The sequence below is a fragment of the Oxyura jamaicensis genome, chromosome 1, assembly GCF_011077185.1.
Source record: "Oxyura jamaicensis isolate SHBP4307 breed ruddy duck chromosome 1, BPBGC_Ojam_1.0, whole genome shotgun sequence".
Lineage (NCBI taxonomy): Eukaryota > Metazoa > Chordata > Aves > Anseriformes > Anatidae > Oxyura > Oxyura jamaicensis.
Genome location: NC_048893.1, coordinates 13,720,843 through 13,740,988, shown reverse-complemented (window position 1 = coordinate 13,740,988; position 20,146 = coordinate 13,720,843). Strand labels below are relative to the sequence as shown.

Here is a 20,146-nt window from a genome sequence, read left to right as displayed (position 1 = left end):
GCTTTATTTTTAATGAGAGAAACTTATGTCTAAGGATTCCCTAGGGATCATGGCCAAGAAAGAGGAACCCATTAAATACGAACTTTCTGAAAAGGTGACGTTTTTCCTAAGAAAGCAGATAGTGGGTCGTCTTTTCCTATGCTGGTAAGGTACTCAAAGCTGTTTTTAAAATGTCACTTGAATGTCTATTGACATCCAAATGGGCAACAGCTTCTTGGCCTGGATACAGATTGAAAAGGAAGAGATCTGTATTTGTCATATCTCTCTCACCGGGCAGGATGGGGCAAACATCTTGCAAGGACTGACTGGAACCAAGTGAAGGGACTGAAATGGCTATTCCCTGCCTGAAACATGGACAAATCTCAGATGTGCAGACAGAAAAAATGGAAGTGGGTGTATCTCAGGCCTTCTAGGATTTCCCCAAAGTAAGAGAATAATTTATGGGTTTGAGGAACGAGCTGTTCATGTGTATTGCATGCCTCCATTAAACCTGTGTTCCTCACCTTCCAGCCTTGTTTCCAGGAGGTTAAACAAGAAGGCAGAATGCCATGGCCTTTCTGGAGGAGCAGCTCTGAAAATTTGGGACTGCTGAGGCATCAGTCTGATGTGCAGGAAAACATAAGCATAACTTGAATGTCTGTCAAGCACCACTTGTTAGTCAAGGATTTGTACTTTTCCTCCATACAATAATAGTTGTTTGATTTGTTTATGAAGATCTGTGATGCTTCAAGAGTAGCAGGAGTGTTTTATAGGCTGCAGACATAGCTTCATAGAGTGTATTTCTGAAAATAGATCAGACACTTGATCTACTGGAGTTGTTGAGTCGGGGTACTGGGAATTCATAGAAATCTGTTTGCTGCTAAATATTGTTTAGATAAGACACCTGCCAGAAACTTTTACCAGCAGTCTGCAGAAATGATCAGCTAGAGCTCGAGGGATTCTTCTGAGATGATCTCTGCAGACAAAAGCAGTAGAATTCTGGCTTTCCCAAATGTTCTGACCTGCACTGCTCTAAAAATCCTCTTCTGTCCACTGGTGCTGAGATATCCATGGCACTGAAACACTAGGAACCTGATTTGGGGCTCACAGTGAGATTAATATACAATTACAGAAAAACCTGAAACACTTAGTACAACTGCTGCTCAAATACACGAGCTGGTATTTCATTTCTGTGGTGGGTTAATTTTTTTGCCTGAAGTCTGCTCTGTTGTTTTTGCCAATGCTGAACTGCTGAAGCTGTAGCCTTGTTTCTAGGTGGAAAAAAAGCCTGCATGTTGACCTACCTAGCACTACGAGGAAACAAAATTAATTTTGTCACTATTTTAGGCCCACACGACTTTAGCAAGAAACACGTATACTCCCAACAGATTGGACTCTTGTTTCTGCATCTTAAAGTTTTAGTCACAGAACACGTTGCAGACTAGGCAGTCTCTGTGTACTAGGTGCTAAGAAAAGTCCTCAGGTTCAAATAGCTTAAAATGTGAAAGCTGTCAGGCTTTCACATTGTGTTTACTTTTTAGATTTGAAGCCTTCTCTTGAAAATTCCTTAGGAATATTCTTTTGTTGCACAGCACCAAAAAGTGATGCTGGCATGTTGTCCTTTCTTAGTTGGGACAAGCCCAGCTCCATCTGTCCAAAGCTAGCTACAGAGGTGAGATGTTTTCTTTTCCAATTAGTCTTTAAAACACCCTGATAACATCTTGCTGACATCAGGCATGTTAATGTCTGATTCTAGGCACTGGTAAATAGGCAGTCTCCTTAATGTTTTTATGTGCTAGTACTATTACCTGAGCCACATTTATAGACTCAAAAAAGCAGGCTACAAAGGAACCACTTTGAGCTGCTCCATATTTCTTAACCTAGTTAAAGCCTCTGTGATGAACAGAGTGATCCGTTATTTATATATATTATTCATTATAATATATATATATAACAATATCTATATATATATATATTTGGTATTATCCACAATGATAATGTATTTCTCACCCTTGGCTTGTTTTGTTCTCAACCTTTTTAAAAGATTCTGGGTTCTGTAGTTAAAACTTCCATATCAGAATTGCAGAGGTAGAAAACAATGACTTGCAATGCTTTCTGCATATGATTGAGTGCACAACTTGTGTGTCATTAGCACGAGATGTCTCTGTTAGTAGGACATTTTCTAAAGCTATTTACAGGAAGTTAATCTATAAGGAAAATGTTTGTGGTCTTCATCTCTGCTGAAGAAGACCTCTTAAATTTAAATAAGAGTTTTGATATTGTTGCTGATTTCCCCTTTTTAGATTGAAAATGAAAGCACTGCTTATGGCTTCCTGAAACACTGGCTCAGGCAATCTATTGCTGGATCACTTAAGACACCTAATATTAAGATATGGAAAATTGACAACCTCCTGGATGTACCTTAATCAAAAGCTAATATTAGCCTTGCTTTTTAGATAGTGGAATTTTATTTTTCAGAGAGTGAAAGCATTGTTGTAAAATTACATTTGCTAGGCTGTTTGCATGGTTATTATGCTCCCCTCCTACCCACCTCCCCCAAAATAGTGTATTGTTTTGTCTTTACATGGAAGTTAACCCTTCCTTAATGTTACCCTCTGTTATAGTTTAAATATTCAGAACCATGCTGGGACTTGCATGCCATCCAAGGACTGGGATGTGAACTTTACTACATGGAGATATGGGGCAGCAGTCGCCACTCACTTGCCTTGCTGTCCCATGGCTCCCTGGGATTACCCATTGCAGGGTGCTCTGCCAGCTGCTCTGCAAGCATCAGCCTGAGATATGCAAATGGGCATTAGCAGTACCTGTAACATCCTAGCCATAAACGATGGAGTATGTGACACAACCTCAAGTTCATTTAAGCTTTTAATTTCTGTCAGCTTTTTATAAGCATATCTGTAAGCATTTTTACTTAACTATTTGTTTTATTATTTACACATTGATATTACCTACTACTTCTGTACTTATTACTTGATTACTTTCTTCTTTTTAAAAAAAATAATATTATTTTGTTTCATTATTCCTTAGCTTCTGTGATTACCTCTTCTGTGAGGAAAGAGTACCTACAGTGAATGCTTTCCCACTCAGAAATCCCAGAAGCATTTCATATTATTTTGCTTAGGTAGATTCATACCCCAAATATACAACATGTTTCTTGGTTTTAGTCTTGTTTTTCGGGGCTTTGTTTTGTTGTGTTCTTCTGTCTTTTTTTCTTTTTACTTCAAGCCCCGCATTGAAATTAAACGGAAAAAAGTAATAACAATAATAATAATAATTTAAAAACAGGTTATTTACCTTCAAAGATCAGTTGGCTCTATTATTGGTCTGCCTGGGCTCCATTTCGGGTCCAGTGGGTCGGGATGTCTTGAATCCAGTTCTGTCTTCTGCCCTGTGGAAAATGCTGCCAGGAGGACCCGAAGTGCCCCCTGAAGAGCTTACTTACCGTGACTAATCTCTGAGAGTGCTGCTTCTGTATTTTTACACTCCCCAACCGCTTTCTCTCTCCTTCCAGGGCCTCAGGCACAGGATTCTGTGATTAAGAAAGAGACTCGGATAAATTGGGGCCATTTCCTCGCCTGCCCCCTGGGATCCCTGCAGAGGCAGGGAGGGTGAGCAGCTGGGGAGCGCAGTGCTCCAGGGAACAGCTTTGAGCTTAATTTCCTGGGGACTGGGCCTCCAAGCGTGTGGGCAAATATATACAAGTTAAATCCTAAGACATTTGTAAGTGCCTCATGATGTGGGCTTGCATTTGTCAGAGTTATTTTATGTTGGACTCATCTGTGAGAATATATTTGCATTCAGCTGGGGTCTCATGCTAGTCTGCTGCAAATGGACATTTCTGGCTTTCTGTACGGTCTGACAACTTCTCTGCTGCAGGTGGAGCAGCTTCTGCTGAGGGGCTGCACTCGTGGCCTGTGCTCTTCCCCCCTAATGAATATAAATTGGGAGACTTACACCTGAGGAAGTATTTTCAGATAATGGGCAGCCTAGCATTTCCAGCAGTGGTCAGCTGGATGCGGGCTTGCCCAAGAGGTGCTGTGGCATGCGGGGCTCTGCTGCAGCAAAACCCTTAATTTGTGGTAGGGGTTGCATGGGGCTGGCTGAGCACAGGGACAGGGAAGGGGCTTGGGGACAATGCGATGCTCACGCAGCAACACTCTGCAGCAGGACCCTCACCCCACATCCTCTTGGATGTGGCTGTGTAAAAACCAAAGATAATAAGACCTCAGAAGTGTAATCTTTTATTATTTTAAAGACTGTGTGTTAATTGTACTAATTTCTTTGCTGTGAGGGTGACAGAGCACTGGAACAGTTTGCCCAGAGAGGTTGTGGAGACTCCTTCTGTGGAGATACTCAGAGCCCACCTGGATGCCATCCCCGCGTAAATGTGCTCTAGGTGACCCTGCCTGGCAGGGGGGCTGGACTGGTGATCTTCAGAGGTCCCTGCCAACCTCGGACATTATTCTATACGTGATTATATATGTGTGTGATTCAAATTAAGTACTGTGTGTTATTCTGTGGAGTTTAGCCAGTGCTACAGCCTCAGAGAGACAAAGTGAGTGCATAACCTCACTGTAGAGGACAGGTGTTGTGGTAGCTGGTGGGGCGTGTTTCTCTGGGTTTTCCTAAACTTGAGGTAGGAATTCGACAACTACTCAGAAGAGCTTGCGTTTCCTGGGCCGCTTAGTCCCCTTTTGGGCTTTCCCTGGTCAGGGCGCCGAGGTAGAAATAAATAACTGAGTAAACAAGCACCGAATAAAGCAGCCCCGGCAGCCCGCCCCCCGGCCCGCCAGGGGGAGCCCGCGGCCCCGCGCCGGGCAGCGCAGCGCAGGGCGGCCCCGGGGGCAGGATGGCGGCCGGGGCCCGGCGGGCTCGGCCGGAGGAAGCGCTACCGGCAGCGGCCCCGCTGCGGGGGAGCCGGGCGAGGCCTCGGGCCTCAGCCGGTGCTGGAGGGCTCGGGCAGGCGGCGGCGAGGCGGCGGCAGGTACCCGGGGCTGGGGCAGGTACCCGCGGCTGGCGGCCGCGCTCCGGGGGCGCCTCACGGCGGGAGGACGGAGCGGGCTTGGGCCGGCGCCTCGCGCCCTCTGAGGAGGCGCCTCAGGAGAGCGCGGGACTTTGACCCTTCCCTTATCTGTGTTTATATATTTATATATATATATCTTTCTGATTCTTTTTTTTTTTCCAGCTGTATCAGCGTGCTGTTGTGCAAGTATCGATCGCTCGCGTTGCCTGCTGTCTCGGGGACTAACGTCTTCTGCGACTTTCATGCTTGCACAAACCCACACGGATTACACCCAGGATTTTAGCTTGGGAGTAGACGCTGCGTGCCGTTTGCAGCTGGCATTGCTGCCCCTTCAGAAAGGTTCAAAAAAACACAAAAAAGCTTGAGCTAGACCCATACATGCAGAGAAGTTATGACTTCTTCCATTTTCATAATATGTATTTGTATGTTTTCTGCTTGCACTATTTCATCAATAGATGTTTCACATCTATTTCACATGCCATGGCATGGCAAAAAAAAAAAACAACAGTGCAAGCTGTATCTGACTATGTTGATAGTAGGTAGTGTTTTAGAAATACATAATTCCTACCTTCTTTTTTTTCTTTACTTGATTAATAACATGACAGTGGTACCAAAGCAGTTTAAACACAATGTGCCACTATATTGGGAAATTGCTGACTCTTGAATTAGCAGCTATCAACTTTTTAATGGACTCCTTTACATAAATTCCATATAATATTTTAAATAAAGAACAAGGGAATTACTGAACGTTTGCTTGTGGAGGCTTCAGTATGGTTTGAATTGTGTACATTTAAATTAAAAGAAAGTGAGTACTGTCATGATACTGAGTTATTCTCTAAATATATCTGATTTTCCCCAGTTTGGAGTTGTTGGAAAGACAAGGATTGCCTGCAAGCTTTAAGAGCTGTTTACTATCAGCTGTAACATTGGCATTACCACTTTACCCCTGCTATGCTGTAGTATGAATTACAGCTCAGTTACTTTCTGTATGCAGCAATTACAGCCTTCCTCTATTTGTACTAAAAAAAAAAAAAAAAAATGAAGGAGAAAAAGTTCTTTATCACCATTACATTGTTATTAAATGGTTATAACTAACTTACCCTAGAAAACTTATACGGATTTTCTAGGGGCAGAAGAAAACCTGCTTGTTTACCTGAAACCTGTGTCAGCTGTTGGAGGTGTTACCTGTAAATCTGTGAAAGTTTGTGGCTGCTAAATGAGCTTTATCTATAGAGCTAAGGATGTTCTGAGGTATCTGACCAGTATTGCTCTATATTAATTAAAATACAAAACCAGCACAGCATAATTTGTTTACAAGTGGCTACATAAAGATTTTGACAGGGAAAAGCAGAAGTCATACAAAAGTAGCCCATTTCACCACAGTCTGTTGCCCCTTACTACAAGAAGGAGATTAAGGTGCTGGAGCATCTCCAGAGAAGGGCAGGGAAGCTGGTGAGGGGTTTGGAGAACAAGTCTTTGAGGAGCATCTGAGGGAGCTGGGATTGTTTGGCCTGGAGAAAAGGAGGCTCAGGGGAGACCTCATTGTGCTGTACAATTACCTTGATGGAAGCTATAGTGAGGTGGTGATCAGGCTCATCTCCCAAGCACCAAGTGATAAGATGGGAAATGGCCTCAAGTTGCACCAGGGGAGGTTTAGGTTGGATATTAGGAGAAATTTGTTTACTGAAAGAGTAGTGCGGCATTGGAACAGGCTGCCCGGGGAAGTGGTTGAGTCACCATCCCTGGAGGTCTTCAAGAAACGTGTAGATGTAGAACTTAGCATGGTTTAGTGGTGGATTTCAGTACTAGGTTAAAGGTTGGACTAGATGGTCTTAGAGGTCTTCTCCAAGCTGAATGATTCTGTGATTGCATATAATAATTTTAAAGTAACCAGGAAGAGAGTTAGGAATTGCTTGTAAGATTTGTGACCGGCAAATTGGCATAAGATGATGATAAGGAGAGTCCCTGATACGGGGTGAATGTAGGTGCCTTGTGAAAGTGGGTTCCCTTTTAGCACAGCGAGTCTGTGAGCCACTGCCTCGGGACAGCCTGCCTGAGGAAGCAATTGCTGAAGGACTCGAGGTGACCTTATTATAATTTGCCCCTCTCTGATCCTACACCGTGAGGCAGCCCTGTATTAATACAAGGTTGGAGGCAAAGGTGAACCAGGAATGCTCTGAAAGGGAGGCGGAGCAGATACAGAAATTGCATCCCTGATCGCAGTACAACTCCGGCAGTCGCACATGAGGCCCAGTGCTGGCCTCCATGCTTTGCCCCGGGGCCCTCAGGCCGTAAAATTTCACTGTCCTTCAGTAAATGTCACCTCTGAAGTTCTGTGAAAGCGTTTCACAGCCTGTTGCTAATCGTGTTCCTGGCTAGAGCTGATATCTTGTGGCAGGGGGAGCAGTAAGGAGCGGAAGGTTTATTTAAGCACAGCTCACATGTGTGTACTTGACAGATACGCAGCCAGTTTACCTGGAAGCTACAGGCTGAAATTTGTTGTGGCAGTAACCCACGTGAAGGGGAAATACCTTGGGTGTATTTCCTCAAACCTTAGTTGAGACTCAGCACAGTGGTTTCACATCGTGTTTTGCATTTCTGGTCTTTCCTAGTTCGGTGGCATTTAGTGAGGGGGAGGAGGGGAGTGCTGGCCTGTACCTTGTTACTGTAAATAAGAGGCAAAAACTTTTAAACCTTCCGCTGATATGAGTTGTCAAACATTTAGCGAAGTCTTTTGCCTCCCAATTGTTTATCAGTAATCGAGTCTGCTCCCCTTCCAGTGCTTGTGATGCTTCAGCATTAGTAAGTACTCAAAAAAAAAACACACAAGATGTGCAGATACTGTACAGTAGTAGATGTCTTCCGTTTTGTTATAACACCCAAAATATATTAATTCCTAATAATGAGAATAAACAATAAATAAAGATAAAATAGCAAAGACAATAAACCTCCTGTAACTTCCAGTGCTATCAGCTTTTAGGTGTTAGGCACTTGAAATCTAAGCAGATAAAACAACTGGAACTGCCAGAATTCTCTGATAAGTAGTCTTGTGGTGAACTTTGGCTTTGAACTTTTTTTTTTTTCTTGAATTATTTCTTTTTCAGACTTTAAGCAACCTAAAATTCAAGGCATTTAGGATGAGGGAGAAGGAAAGGAGAGGTTTAAAGGTTGTTGACATAGGACCTGCAGATTCCTCCAAGTGTTACAGTGATGTTCTTTTGGGATAGATAGCTGCTTTCTCTGCCTTGTGTTCTCTACCACGACCCTTTGGTTTTTGCTATTATTTGAAACTACATTAAGCAGTTCCGTACTATATGTTGCTGTCTTTGGTGTAAATAAATATTTTCCTTTCAGTATTTAGAAACAAGGTCGGTTGCTCAGGCATGGTTAATTTTGGTTCGCTTGTTAGCCATTGCTGGTTAAATCTACTGCACTGTCTAGCTACCAATTTGCAGACTCAGCAAAAAGCTTTAGAAAAGACTTGCTCTGTGATCAATTTGCCAAATACAGAGTGTAGTTCCTCCTCTGTAATCAAGCTGGAGTCAGCTGATTATAGCTGAGATTTTTCATGGCAGCGTCCTACATGTTGTCCTCCTTCTGCCTCTTTGGTCAAGTTACTCCCAGAGCTGAAAAAGAAAAGAATTCCAAACCCCTCCAGTTTAGAAATATCTCTTATTATCTCTAAATAGTAGGATTTCTTTCAGCTATAGCAGCATCAATTTGATGAAGAGAGAGAACTTCCAGAAGGGTCTAAAGAGCATTAATCTCTTCTGGAGTTTGCTGTCTCCTGATAGATGGGAGAAAGGATTCAGCCCTGCAGCATGAACACAGATAGTTTGATTCAGAGGAAGCAATTGGCAGGTAGGAAGTAATGTTGCTCTTTTTTTTCCATTTCCTTCCCTGTGTACCTTTTTATTTCACTGCTAATTACAGGGAAATTTTGGCTTTGTGGCCAGGAAAACCGCTTCAGCCTGGACTGATAGTGTCTGTTGCTTTGTTTTTCTTACAGTTAGGAAAACGCTTGCATTTTAAGTTTTCCCTTACTTTAAGTATCTGGCTTAAATGGCCTGGCTGTAAATCATAACCTCAAGTGATCTCACAGCTCAGCCCCTCAGCACCAAGGCCATCCCAGCTGTATTTGGGTTTTTATTAGCATTTGCCGTACTGGCTGGTGCTGGCTCCTGCGCTGTCACAAGTATCCTGCTCTTGTCGGCAGCGAGCTCCCCATCTCCCTGGAGTCCAGGCGGAGGACAGCCCTGATGCAGCAGGGCAGGAATGCACGCAGCCAGCTCTGCCTTGAGGCTGGGCCTGAGTTAACACAACTCAGGACCTGGGGCACGGGGCTAATGCTGCAAGGCAGTGCCTTCATCTGGACTCTGGGCCCTTTTCCTGTTTTTCCCCAGTGTTCTTGTCTTTGGAAATGTCATACAGAGACAACCAAAGTGCCTCAGTATAGATCAAAAAGGACTTCAGCCTTATGCTGGAAAGAAGTTGTTGCATTATTTCCAGACCCACGCCAGCCCTAGAAGTATAGGAGCATTTGCACTGAGCTGCATGTAGGCTAATGAGCCCAGCTGGAGCTCATTTGTTTCTGCATCTCTGGTACAGATAATCTGACCATGGATAATTGAGTGTTGACTCTATAAATAACCATCTGTACACTTTGCAATCCTACCCTTAAAACTGTTTTCTCCTTCCTGTTAGCTCCCAAGCTTACTCCCCTTGTAATGATTTCTTGACTGCCAGAGGTGGCTCTGGTCTCTTGACAAAAGGCTGTGCTGTTCATTCTTCCCACCTGAAGTGACGTTACACCTGGCATGGAGGACAACAGCTCAGCCCTGATGGGAAATAATCATCCTAAAATGTTTTACCTGTGCTCTGAGTGACTCAGGTGGTTTAAATCAAAACCAACTGATACATGTCAAACATGATACCTTGGAAAGATGTTTAGTGCATGCTTGTTCTCATAGTTAAATATCTTCAGGCAAAATTGATTCCTTCATGTGGACTTGCTTACAAGTTGGACTTGGAATGATCTTGGTTTGTTTGTTTACAAATCAAGCTTGTCCGTGCTGAAACTTGCAGGAATTATTTTGAGTTGAGTTATGCCTGAGAAGTGATTTTTTTTCCCAATGAACTTATGCAATTAATTACAGTAAAGCAATTAGAATGCCTCATAGGAAGAATAACCCCTGTTGTCAGCTGGTGAGTTTCTACATACTCATTTTGTCCGAAAAGTTTTTCTAAAATACACCATGTGTGTGCTTCTGCAAAGATGCACAGAAAGCTGAAACCACCTGAACTGGATGGCATTGGAAGTGGCAGGAGGGAAAGCTGCCTCAAACGGCCATGCTGTCACAGTGTTGTCATGTTGTAGAGATCACACACACACCTCGGAAGGTAGTTGTAATGGAAATCATCTGCATCTTTCCCCTGTGTCACTCCTGCCACACTAAAGTGTGACGGAGGCAACATGAGTGGATGAATAAATTTGGAATTTTTGGAATCTTTAAATTCAGATCCTCGCTCTGATTGCTGTGTGGCCTTAGAAAATATCTTGGTTCACACAACGTCTGAAACAGTGGTCATACTTCAAAATTTGTGGAAGTCTGGAATTCTTAGTGATTATATAGTAGCAGGGGAAAAAAAAAAAAAAAAAGTAAAGGCCTGGTTTATCTGAAATAACCCATTTATATAAGGTGGAACTGACATACAACATCTTTGACGTCTGTCAGTCTCTCCCATTCAGGGCAATGATGGAAAACTGTTGGTGTTACGGACAGGTACAGGTTTATCCACAGCGAGGCTTCTGTAATACATGAAGTTACTTGCAGTGATAAATGGGTAAGACACATTCAGAGGTAGAATACAAAGTGCATTTCACTTGGATTCTCTTAAGCTGATTTACATCTATGTCATTTATGTGCAGTTGGGGCTAAGTTTCTTATTTTGCACTCTTAGATGTCGTAAACAATGCAAGTTACATTAGAAACCATCTTTTTGGTTCTTAAATTGCAAATAAATGTGGAACTAAGGAACTGTGAAAAGGAAGGAACAGCTAACAAAATGCCTTTACAGGGTAGGTTTGCTCACGGTTTTCTGTAGCAGGTTGAGGGTTTGGGGTTTTTCTGTTTGTAAGTGCTATTGTATTAGTGAAAGAAACACGAATAAATGACCTCTTCATGAATTATTTTGGACGTTCACTTTGGAGGCTGCAATTTAGGGGGTTATAACCCGTGGGTATTCCTGCAGCATCCTAAATAATAGGTTCTATTATTTGTGGCAAATAAGGTGCCTGAAAAAACGTGTGAGCTGATTTATCTAAAACATTGGGAATGAAAAAATACATCACACTGGCCTTTATGCTGCTTTTATTGCAGGTTTGATAATATGGTTTGAAACTTAAATACAAGCTCATTCAGCTCATTCAGAACGAAACAGCAGTCCTCAGTTGGGCAGATGTGTTTGGTTAACTTGATTTTTAAAAGATGTCAGAATATTCCAAAGGGATTAATTTGAGGCCAGTGAATATCCATGAGGAGTAACGAATACACAAAAGCAGGTAAAAAATACCATATAAAATTTTCAATTTGAGTTTTCCAGAACATAATACTAATAAGGCTTACGTGATTGCAGTGATTTTTGCCGAAGAATTTTTAACTCCATGCCAATTTGGCTTCAAAGAGGCAAAGTTTCAGCGATTTTGTGAAAATCAGCAACTGTGAAGGGACACCTTACTGTGCCCCCGGGGAAGAGTGTTCCTTGTGGCAGCAGTACACTTGTGCTGACAACTGTCACGTGTACCTCTAGAGCACACAGCCTCGGGGGTTGGTGGGACAGGGGCACAAAGGACTCAGGATGTGGGATGAAATGACAAGGGTGCTGCAGAGCAGAGAAGCTCAGGGTAACTGAGATGGAGAAAATCTAGGGATCAAACCCATGGATTTTCAGAAAAAGACATTTTTTCATTATTTTTCTCTTTATGGCACATCTGGTTGTTAATATAGAAAAAAAGAAATACATTGTTTCACCACGTGCTGGGTTTGGATCCCAAATAACATAGCTGAAAAAGGCAGAGGTTTTAAATAGTAGATTACACGCAACTACTACAGAGCTATTATTCTGGGCCAATTTCAGTAAGTTACAGCATTGTTGTTGGTGGAGTCATGAAACACGGGTATCTTGCTTAAACAAGGCTCATCTTGCTATTACGGTTGTTTTATTCTTTTGCCTGTAGAGGCATTTTTAACTCGTGGAAGTACGACTGACTTCTACTGGTAAGCGTAATATGGTTAGCATCATTAGCTCAATTACCCAAAAAACCTTAGTGATTGCGTTCAGTTTTGTAGGAGGAGCTGAACACCGCTCATCTGAGTTTGGAGAAAATCTGAGTATGGAGAAAATACATGACACCTAACCCTGAGCTCGTTGTGGAGACTTGCCAGACCACCTCAGCTGTCCATCCGTACTCTTCTGTGGCTATCTTATCTACCAAAAGAAGTATTGTTTTATCTCTGTTTAGATTAAGTAAAACATTAAAGAAGTAGAAGTACTAGTTCTCTGTAATAGTCTTATGATAGAAAAGGGGAAACATCCGATGAGTTCCTAAAACATTAATGTATATAAATTATTTATATTTTAAATATAATTGAAGATGGAGATAAGTAAAATATTCCAGGGTATCTCTGAAAAATATAAGGAAATAAATAAAGATGTGTTTCTGCAGATGACCTTGAATATGCAAGATCTGCCCTAGACCTGATAAAGGGGTCTGCTACACAATATGAAGCATGAGGGAGCGGTGATACCAAATTTTCCTCTTTTTGCAACAGTCTGGAGTAAAATTATTCCCTGGATTCTCTGGGAAGTTAATAGATGAGTTGCTTTTAAATTTATATTTCTAGTAAACTAGTGTGCCATTCCTAATGTTATATTTAATATTGAAATAAAACGTTTAGTTACATCCAGCAAATAGCCTAATTAAAGATTTCTCTTCACATACACTGATCGCCCACAAAATTCGTATTTGTCTACGGTGCTGCCTTTGCCTCAAAGAAAAGCGCGGTTGCTTGATTGCTTGAAAACTTGGTAGGTTAGGGCTGGTAGCATATTTCCTTGATCTGAGAACAAAAATAGTGGAAATACTATTACCACTGGTCAGCAGGCAAAAAAAATCAATTCAGAGGAACTTGTGCAAGAGGATGGTGAGGGCTGTCCTTATGGCACAAGCACAGGGCACGAGGTGTAAGATGTATTCACCCCACACCCTTCCAGGGAATTCGGGATGTCTCACAGATTTCGTGTTGGGCTACCAGAGCATCTCTTCCAGCAGAACTGGAAATTTCCATGCCTAAGCTCTCCTTGCTTTTCTTTAGTAGAGTGTCATGCAAAAAACAATGTGTGCCCGTGATTCACTTGCTCCGTTATGTCTTTTTTGCCCAGGGATTTTTGGCCTTGCTGAGCTGAGGAAAACATGTAAGTTGTGATAGAAAATCAGGTGTTTTTCCTGCAGTGGCACTGTCAGGTGGCAAATAGTGATTGCACATAGACAACTGTCTCCAAAATCTCCAACTTCTTTTTTTTTAAGCAACTAAATATCCTAAATCATTAGTAGCCCCTTTTAGAGCTGAAGAAATAGGCCTTGGCACCGGCATTAAATCAAGGTCTTCTGGCTGTGTGACGTGAGGACTGAGATTGTCACCAGGGCAAGGTATTCTTCCATCCTTTTCCTGACTCTCTAATACACCAGCAGTGCCTTGGAGTTTCATCTTTAGATCTCAAAATACTCGCAAAAGAAGCAAGCAATTAGTCAGCAGCTTCATTTTACATTTAGTGTAATTAATCCTGCCATTTGAAGCTTTTTTGTACCATGGTGAAGGTCTGTTTGACCCTTCCTGTTTGTTTTTTTTTTATGCTTTCTACCGAAAAGAAATAAGTGTTCTGGGAAATGCTGAGTGTTTTTTATGGAATTTGGCCATTTTAAAGAAATTTAGCCACTTTGGAGTAATTTAGTGTTATTCTAGAGATTAATCCTGCTGTCTCATCTGTAACTATCCTTGGAAAAACTCAAGGTATTCTTCCATAAATAAAAGATGTTTCAGCAAAACAGCAGGTTTGTCCCACTCCCTTAGACATAAACACCCTCGTCCTTTCCTGAATCAAGAAAAAAAAAAAAAAAAAGAGTGTCTTCTGATAAAAGGCTGTGTTTCTTGTCACTTTTAATTTTGCACTTTGGTTCACTTCTGCAGTTCCTTGGGCTGGATCAACAATTTAGAGAAAAAAAAAAAAAAGGCACGCAGCCGCTTTCAGGGCTTGTTGTCCTTGGCACGGGATCAGCTCTGGTGTCCAACTGGTAGGACCTGAAACTTGGTGCTTAACAAGTGCCTGTAGTCAAAACAGGCGGTGTGCGCGCGAGCACCGATCCGGTATTCGCTGCGGCAGGTCATCTGCCTGCTTTTTACCGTGTGCAGAATGCCTGATCACGTTGCTGCCTTCCTCTGACGGCATCTGTGGCAATGTGAATCATTTCACGTTCCAAAAGTACATGTTTACAGTCGTCGTAGAATCAGATTAAGTTGGCAGCCTGCTCCTCGCTGTAAGTGGCTCAGTTTACATTTCTTCTTCTCGCAGGATGTTTTGCATAATTTTGCTGATCCTACTCAGTTGTAGGCTTTTGGGAAATGGAGACCGTTTTCGTGGGTTTATGTCAGAAAGCGAAGCTTGTGTTTATTGTAAATAAACACGAGCGGAACGGTGGTTATTTTAGCACTTGATAATTTCCCAATTATGTCATTTGACCTGGAATGAAGCTTGCAATTGTCGAGCTGTGTTTTGTACAGCGGATCAGTGCTGGGGTTTGAGTTGGCAGTTTATTTCCTTTGTCAGTTTACAAGAAGTATCAAAATGAAACTGACTGTGCCGTTTCCTTTACAGTGCACGGTGCAAGAAGGGAGGAACGGTTTGCGGATATAATTTCCAAACTTTTTCAGCTGGACTCGGAATAGTATTTTGTCCAAAAAGCTGGTAAAGTCATCCTTCAGTCTTGGAACATTCTGCTGTAGTTTGTTAGCGTCAAATTGGAGTTTATTTTTAGTTAGCCTCACGTACTGGCTTTTGTTAGTTGTTTTTTTTTTTTTTTTAGACTGTGGCTGCAAAATGAAAGTGCTTACAAGGTGTTTATGAACTCTTGTTATGAACCAGCTGCCAGTTACTGCAGGATGACACATTTCTGCAAGTAGTCTACTTGTTCAATTTTCTGGTGGCTGATCATAGCTTTTCGGGCATGTGTGGTGTTTTTTTTTTTCCTGTTTGGGTTTTATTAGAATTAATGCCAAGTGCATTTTTAAACTTTGAACTGGGATAAGTACAAGGTGGAAGGTTTCACTTTACTGTTTGCTGAAATTGTAAGTATACATTGCTCAACTGTGCACGGCGAAGGGCTGTGTAACAAAGCACCTCAGGATATACTGTAAATAGAAAAACTGCAACTCATGCATAGGTGGTGTCTGCTGTTACCATAAGTAACACGGTCATCAACAAGACGGGCGTATTGCTGGAACACAGTCACCCTGTGGAGTAGATACTAAATTTCATTAGCATCTGCTTATTGTAAATAGGGAACGGTAAATGGTGTTCGTGTTGTGTTAAGGGCACTCAGATTTGTTAGTTTATGCTATTTAAAATAATATAAACTTGAGTGTTGTGATGAACATAAGCTTTTAAGGAGTTTTATTTAAACTAAATCTGTTTATTAACAGCAAATAACTTTCTTGCATTTCTGGGTGTTAGCGATTATGTTTTGCTTGTTTTTTCCAAATGTAGTATCAAGCTGTAAACCCTAATGCCGGGTCACTGAGTTACTCATGGGTCAACTTAAAACTGATTTTGCTGTAGGCCTCTTGTATGCAGGAAGTAGGATCGTGCTGAACAAGAATCATGTTTCGAAATGACTGTTGCTGACAAAGTTCTAGTGTGCTCTTCTGTCAACGTTAGAGGGATTTTTTTTTTTTGAACTACCTGCAAAAAATGCTGAAAGACCAAAGGCGTATCTGTCTCTGTGCTCAAGCTGTCTCATGACTTCTTTCCTTTGCAGTCTTCTAAGTCTCGCCAACGGACGAGATGCATACTGTGGGCAAAAACTGTTCACTTGATTTGATGAATTTTGAGTAGAGCATGTTGGGTAAGAATGGATTTAGGTGGAATATACTGTGAATGGTATTTGTTTTTAGTCCAGATTGGAGAAATCTGTGGTTTCGGTATCATATAAAGGTATTTTCTGGGAGCACTACTGTTGCAGTGTGCCTAGAAACATGTGGTTGGCATAGTTTACTAGCAATGTATTTAATCTTGTGTTGCTGTATTTAAGGTTTGCTGTGAGCTAAGGGGGTGTTTTATCTTACAGAAGGGATAGTCGAGGCAAAAATTAAAGAAAATACATTCTACTTCAAAATGTGTTTTGCCTCTTTTCCCACACACTATTTGTAGATCTGGAGATCATGTTGCCTTTCTATTGCTTTGCTTTTTTGCTTATGATTAGAAGGAGATGTGGCGTTTCCTGCAAAACAGCTGCTAGTATTCCCTGGTGACCAGTCAAAGAGGATCCAGTGGAATTACAGATTCAAAGACAGACCTAGAGGATTTTGGCAGCTGCAGCAAAGGTTTTGGGGAAAGGTAGGGGACTGTGTTCTGTAGGACGCAGGAAGAAGGAGTTGAAAATGATTACAAGGGCAAGGGAGAGAAGCTCTGGAGATTCAGGGACTGTTAAGTCTCCAACAACATAAGGACTTCGCATCTAGCAAACAATTCAGATTTGGCTGAGAAAGTTGGACTGCATCCATGTTTCCATAGGACATGGAGAATCTCCTGGAAAAGTTTAAGATCGTTCGCAATGCTACTGATGCAGAGTTTGCAAGGCGCGTTAGGACAGTCTGTAGCGTTGAGCTTTCAGACACTAACCAGAAAAAACTACGGGTATCAATCTGCAATCGATTCTTCAGAAAGCGCCGTTAATTTGGGGCAAGCGTGTTAAGCTTCTGTCTGAGATTCATGTCATTAATACATTAAGTGACAGCACAAGTCACATGTTGCTTGTCAGTTGCTGCAGTGGCTGCTCTGAGACAGCTGAGAGGTTGCAGAAGGATTAATGCGGTAGAAAGGATTGTAACTTTGATTGTGCTCTCTCTGTTCTTTGGATTTGACAGCAACTGGTATTTGGGAAGAAAACAGAATGCGTGTTGTTATTTTTGAGGAGTGCAAACATTTGCAAGTATTCAGATTAACTGGAAAAGTTGGGGGCATTTTTCATATTTTAATCTTGAACACACATTCATAGCATTGGAAACTTCTGCAGAAACTGAAATGGATGTAAAATTTAGCTCAGCATTTTATGAGTGGTGACTGGATTTCTAGTTGTCTCGCAGGATTTTTTAATTCTTTTTTTAGGGGCAAAAACTTTCATTCTGCTTTCTGTTCATGTATAACCAGTGACTCTGCCATTTGTTCATGTAAACAGGGACCGGTATGTCCACAGCTGTGTGTGTATGAGTTCATCTGTCCTGCTAGATCTAAATTGTCTATGTATAAACCTGCAGATGAGTGTAGAAGTTTTTACATGGATGGCTAGTTCTGTTCTGGATGTGCTAGCACGTGAATATTTGATTTGATAATATCTATCTGATGTGCAAATGTCTTTTATCCACCTATTAATTTACTAATTAGGCTGGATAACAGCAGATTAATAATGTAATAAGTAAAATACTAATAGACAAATTAGAAATTTTTGAAGAACAGATGTGACTGGGAAATTTAGTTTGATAAAGAAGCACATCGCCCCACATCTGTAGTACGGAAAACAGAAACAGGAGCTCTTATAATAATAGCTCTCGTAAAGAAATCTATCAATATTTAGCTATGATTTATGCCCCCACCGTCAGGATTTTCTATGAGGTTCCACACCTTTGGCAAGCCCAGCCTCCTGCTGCAGTGCCTGCCCAGCTTAAAGAATTACTTTCTGCTGCCTTTCGAGGAGTCACTCTTCCAGCACTCCTCTGCAGCCCTCCTGGTAATGTGTTGCTACCATCCTCTCCTGCTCACACTGAAGTGATGTTACCTTGCATGAGTAAACTTGTAGATTTTTCCCTGTCGTAGCGGTGTCCGACACTATCAACAGTTGTGCGGCCCTGGCTATTTATGTTCTTCCTGCTGTGTGACTTTATAGGGGTCACAATTTCCATTTTGCATATAGGAAATTTCAAGAGAACCTGAGTAACACTGGTAATTCTCAAAGTACCAGAGGCTCTCTGAAGCGTGGAGGGTTTTCTGTAGTTGTGCTTTGGGGGAAGAATGGAGTTGGAGGAGATGAAAGGAAACACCAAATTTAGCAGTCTGTTCTGATCGCAACACTGACCACCAATCTGGCACACAGATAAAATAGATAATCTTCTAATCTTTTCCTTCCCTATCTTTCAGGTAAACATTTATTTAAAATAGTGGGATGCACTTAATATATTTTCATATTACTGCTATGCCTCTTCTACTATTTTCTGTGTTATATCGTTAAAAAAAAAGTAAGTGTAGTGTTTGGCTCTTGGGAATTAATGAACTGAAAAAATTGGTCTTGGAAAGCCCACCAAATGTTGAGCTTTGGTGTTTTTTTAAAAATCCAGTGTAAGGTGACTCTTAAAAAAAATAACCTGCTATGGCATGTGATACTTAGATGACTTTTAAATATAATTTTAGATGGTCAGTATCTTGAATGTCTGTCTTTCCGGAAGATTAATTTTAATAACAGAGTAGTGTATTTCACTTCCAAATATATCCTTAGGGATGATATCAAAGATATGGTTTACTCGAGGGCAGGCAGTCTGGAGAAAACCAGAAGCTAGGGTGAAGATTTGAGTAGTGATAAATCCAGAATTTATAGAATTTGTATCTGAAGAGCGTGTTTTTTTTTTTCCAAAGTTTCACTTATGTGGCTTGGTGTTCTTGGTTACAAAGCAGTTCCTTTTCAGCAGCCCTCAAGTAATTAACAGCAAATTTTTATTAATCTAATTTAAACTGATTAAATAGTTGCTGAGAAGGCTGCTAAATCTTAACAGAGCAGCTATTATTTAACTAAATAAATATTCTGTGAATAGACTGCACTTCAGAGACAGATGCGTAGCTTACATGGCTGTTAACACAAATGTGGAGTGAAATGAAATGTAAATTAATTACATCCTGCCGAGGACTACTGGAGGCAGGGACAGTACACTGAGCTATGTGGCCGGGTGAAAACCAGCAAATGATGGTTGGCATTTGGGGTTGAGGAGAGCTACTTCTTGCACTGAAAATAATTATGGAAGTTTTGTTCTTCAATTACAGGAGAATCTTGAGGGAATTTCAGCATTTGTAGTTAAAGCTGTGAATATATGGAGATATGGAAGTGCTGGGCTTTAACAGAAAATCCTTTGTTTAGTCACTAGAGATGTAGTAAAACAGCTTGAAATATTCTTCATAGATTTTTTAAGCGTTTCTCTTTGTTCTTGAGGCATTCGCCTATTGCAAATTAATCATGGATGAATCCCTCTGCTCCTGGCAAGTTTTTACTTGTGGACATGCCTGACAAATCGTCATGTTTTGATTCTCTGTGGGAAAATTTTTCTTTGTTATCCTTGAAATATCAAACCAGCGAGCACCCGGTTTGGGATGTAAACACAAAACCTTGGAGCAGCAGGTTGCCGTTGCTTCCCTGTGCCGCTCCAGGTTGATGGGGCAAGCTTGGAGAGCAGCACCCAGCACTCTTCAGTTTCAGTGCTGAAGGCTTTAGACTAGGAAAAAAATGATGTGTATTGAAGGGGAGACTCGCCTTGGCAAGGTTTTGGGTCTGTTATTTGGCCGTGCTGCTGTGCCTGGTGGCTGTGCCTCTAGTGGGACAGCGGCCTAGTGCTGTGCAGGCCTGGTCAGCTGCTGACTGGAAAACACTTCTCCCTATGAAACATCTTTACTTTGAAGCAAATGGCTATAATATAAGGGATAGAATATGTAAACTGTAGTAGTAGTGACTAAACCCAAACAATTTCTCTGACGGCTGCCCGTTGTGAAGACTGTTGCCCTGCTGCGGGGCCAGCAAGGCCAGGAGGCACT

General features: G+C 41.6%; 1 protein-coding gene across 11 annotated transcripts in view; it reads left to right on the top strand.

The window, feature by feature from the left end:
• Positions 1-20,146, top strand: part of ATXN7L1 (ataxin 7 like 1) — a 115,116-nt gene that overhangs the window by 61,659 nt on the left and 33,311 nt on the right. The window contains exons 1-2 of one of the 11 annotated variants that reach the window (XM_035331766.1): positions 4,816-4,984; positions 5,186-5,435. The exons of 7 other annotated variants lie outside the window; for them this stretch is intronic. In XM_035331766.1, the coding sequence (XP_035187657.1) occupies positions 5,402-5,435 (34 nt within the window). In that variant the 5' untranslated portion in view covers positions 4,816-4,984; positions 5,186-5,401. Of the gene's footprint in view, positions 1-4,815; positions 4,985-5,185; positions 5,436-14,402; positions 14,619-14,956; positions 15,047-20,146 lie in introns of those variants that run through there. 3 more of the 11 variants (XM_035331781.1, XM_035331767.1, XM_035331771.1) reach the window with 3 other exon arrangements.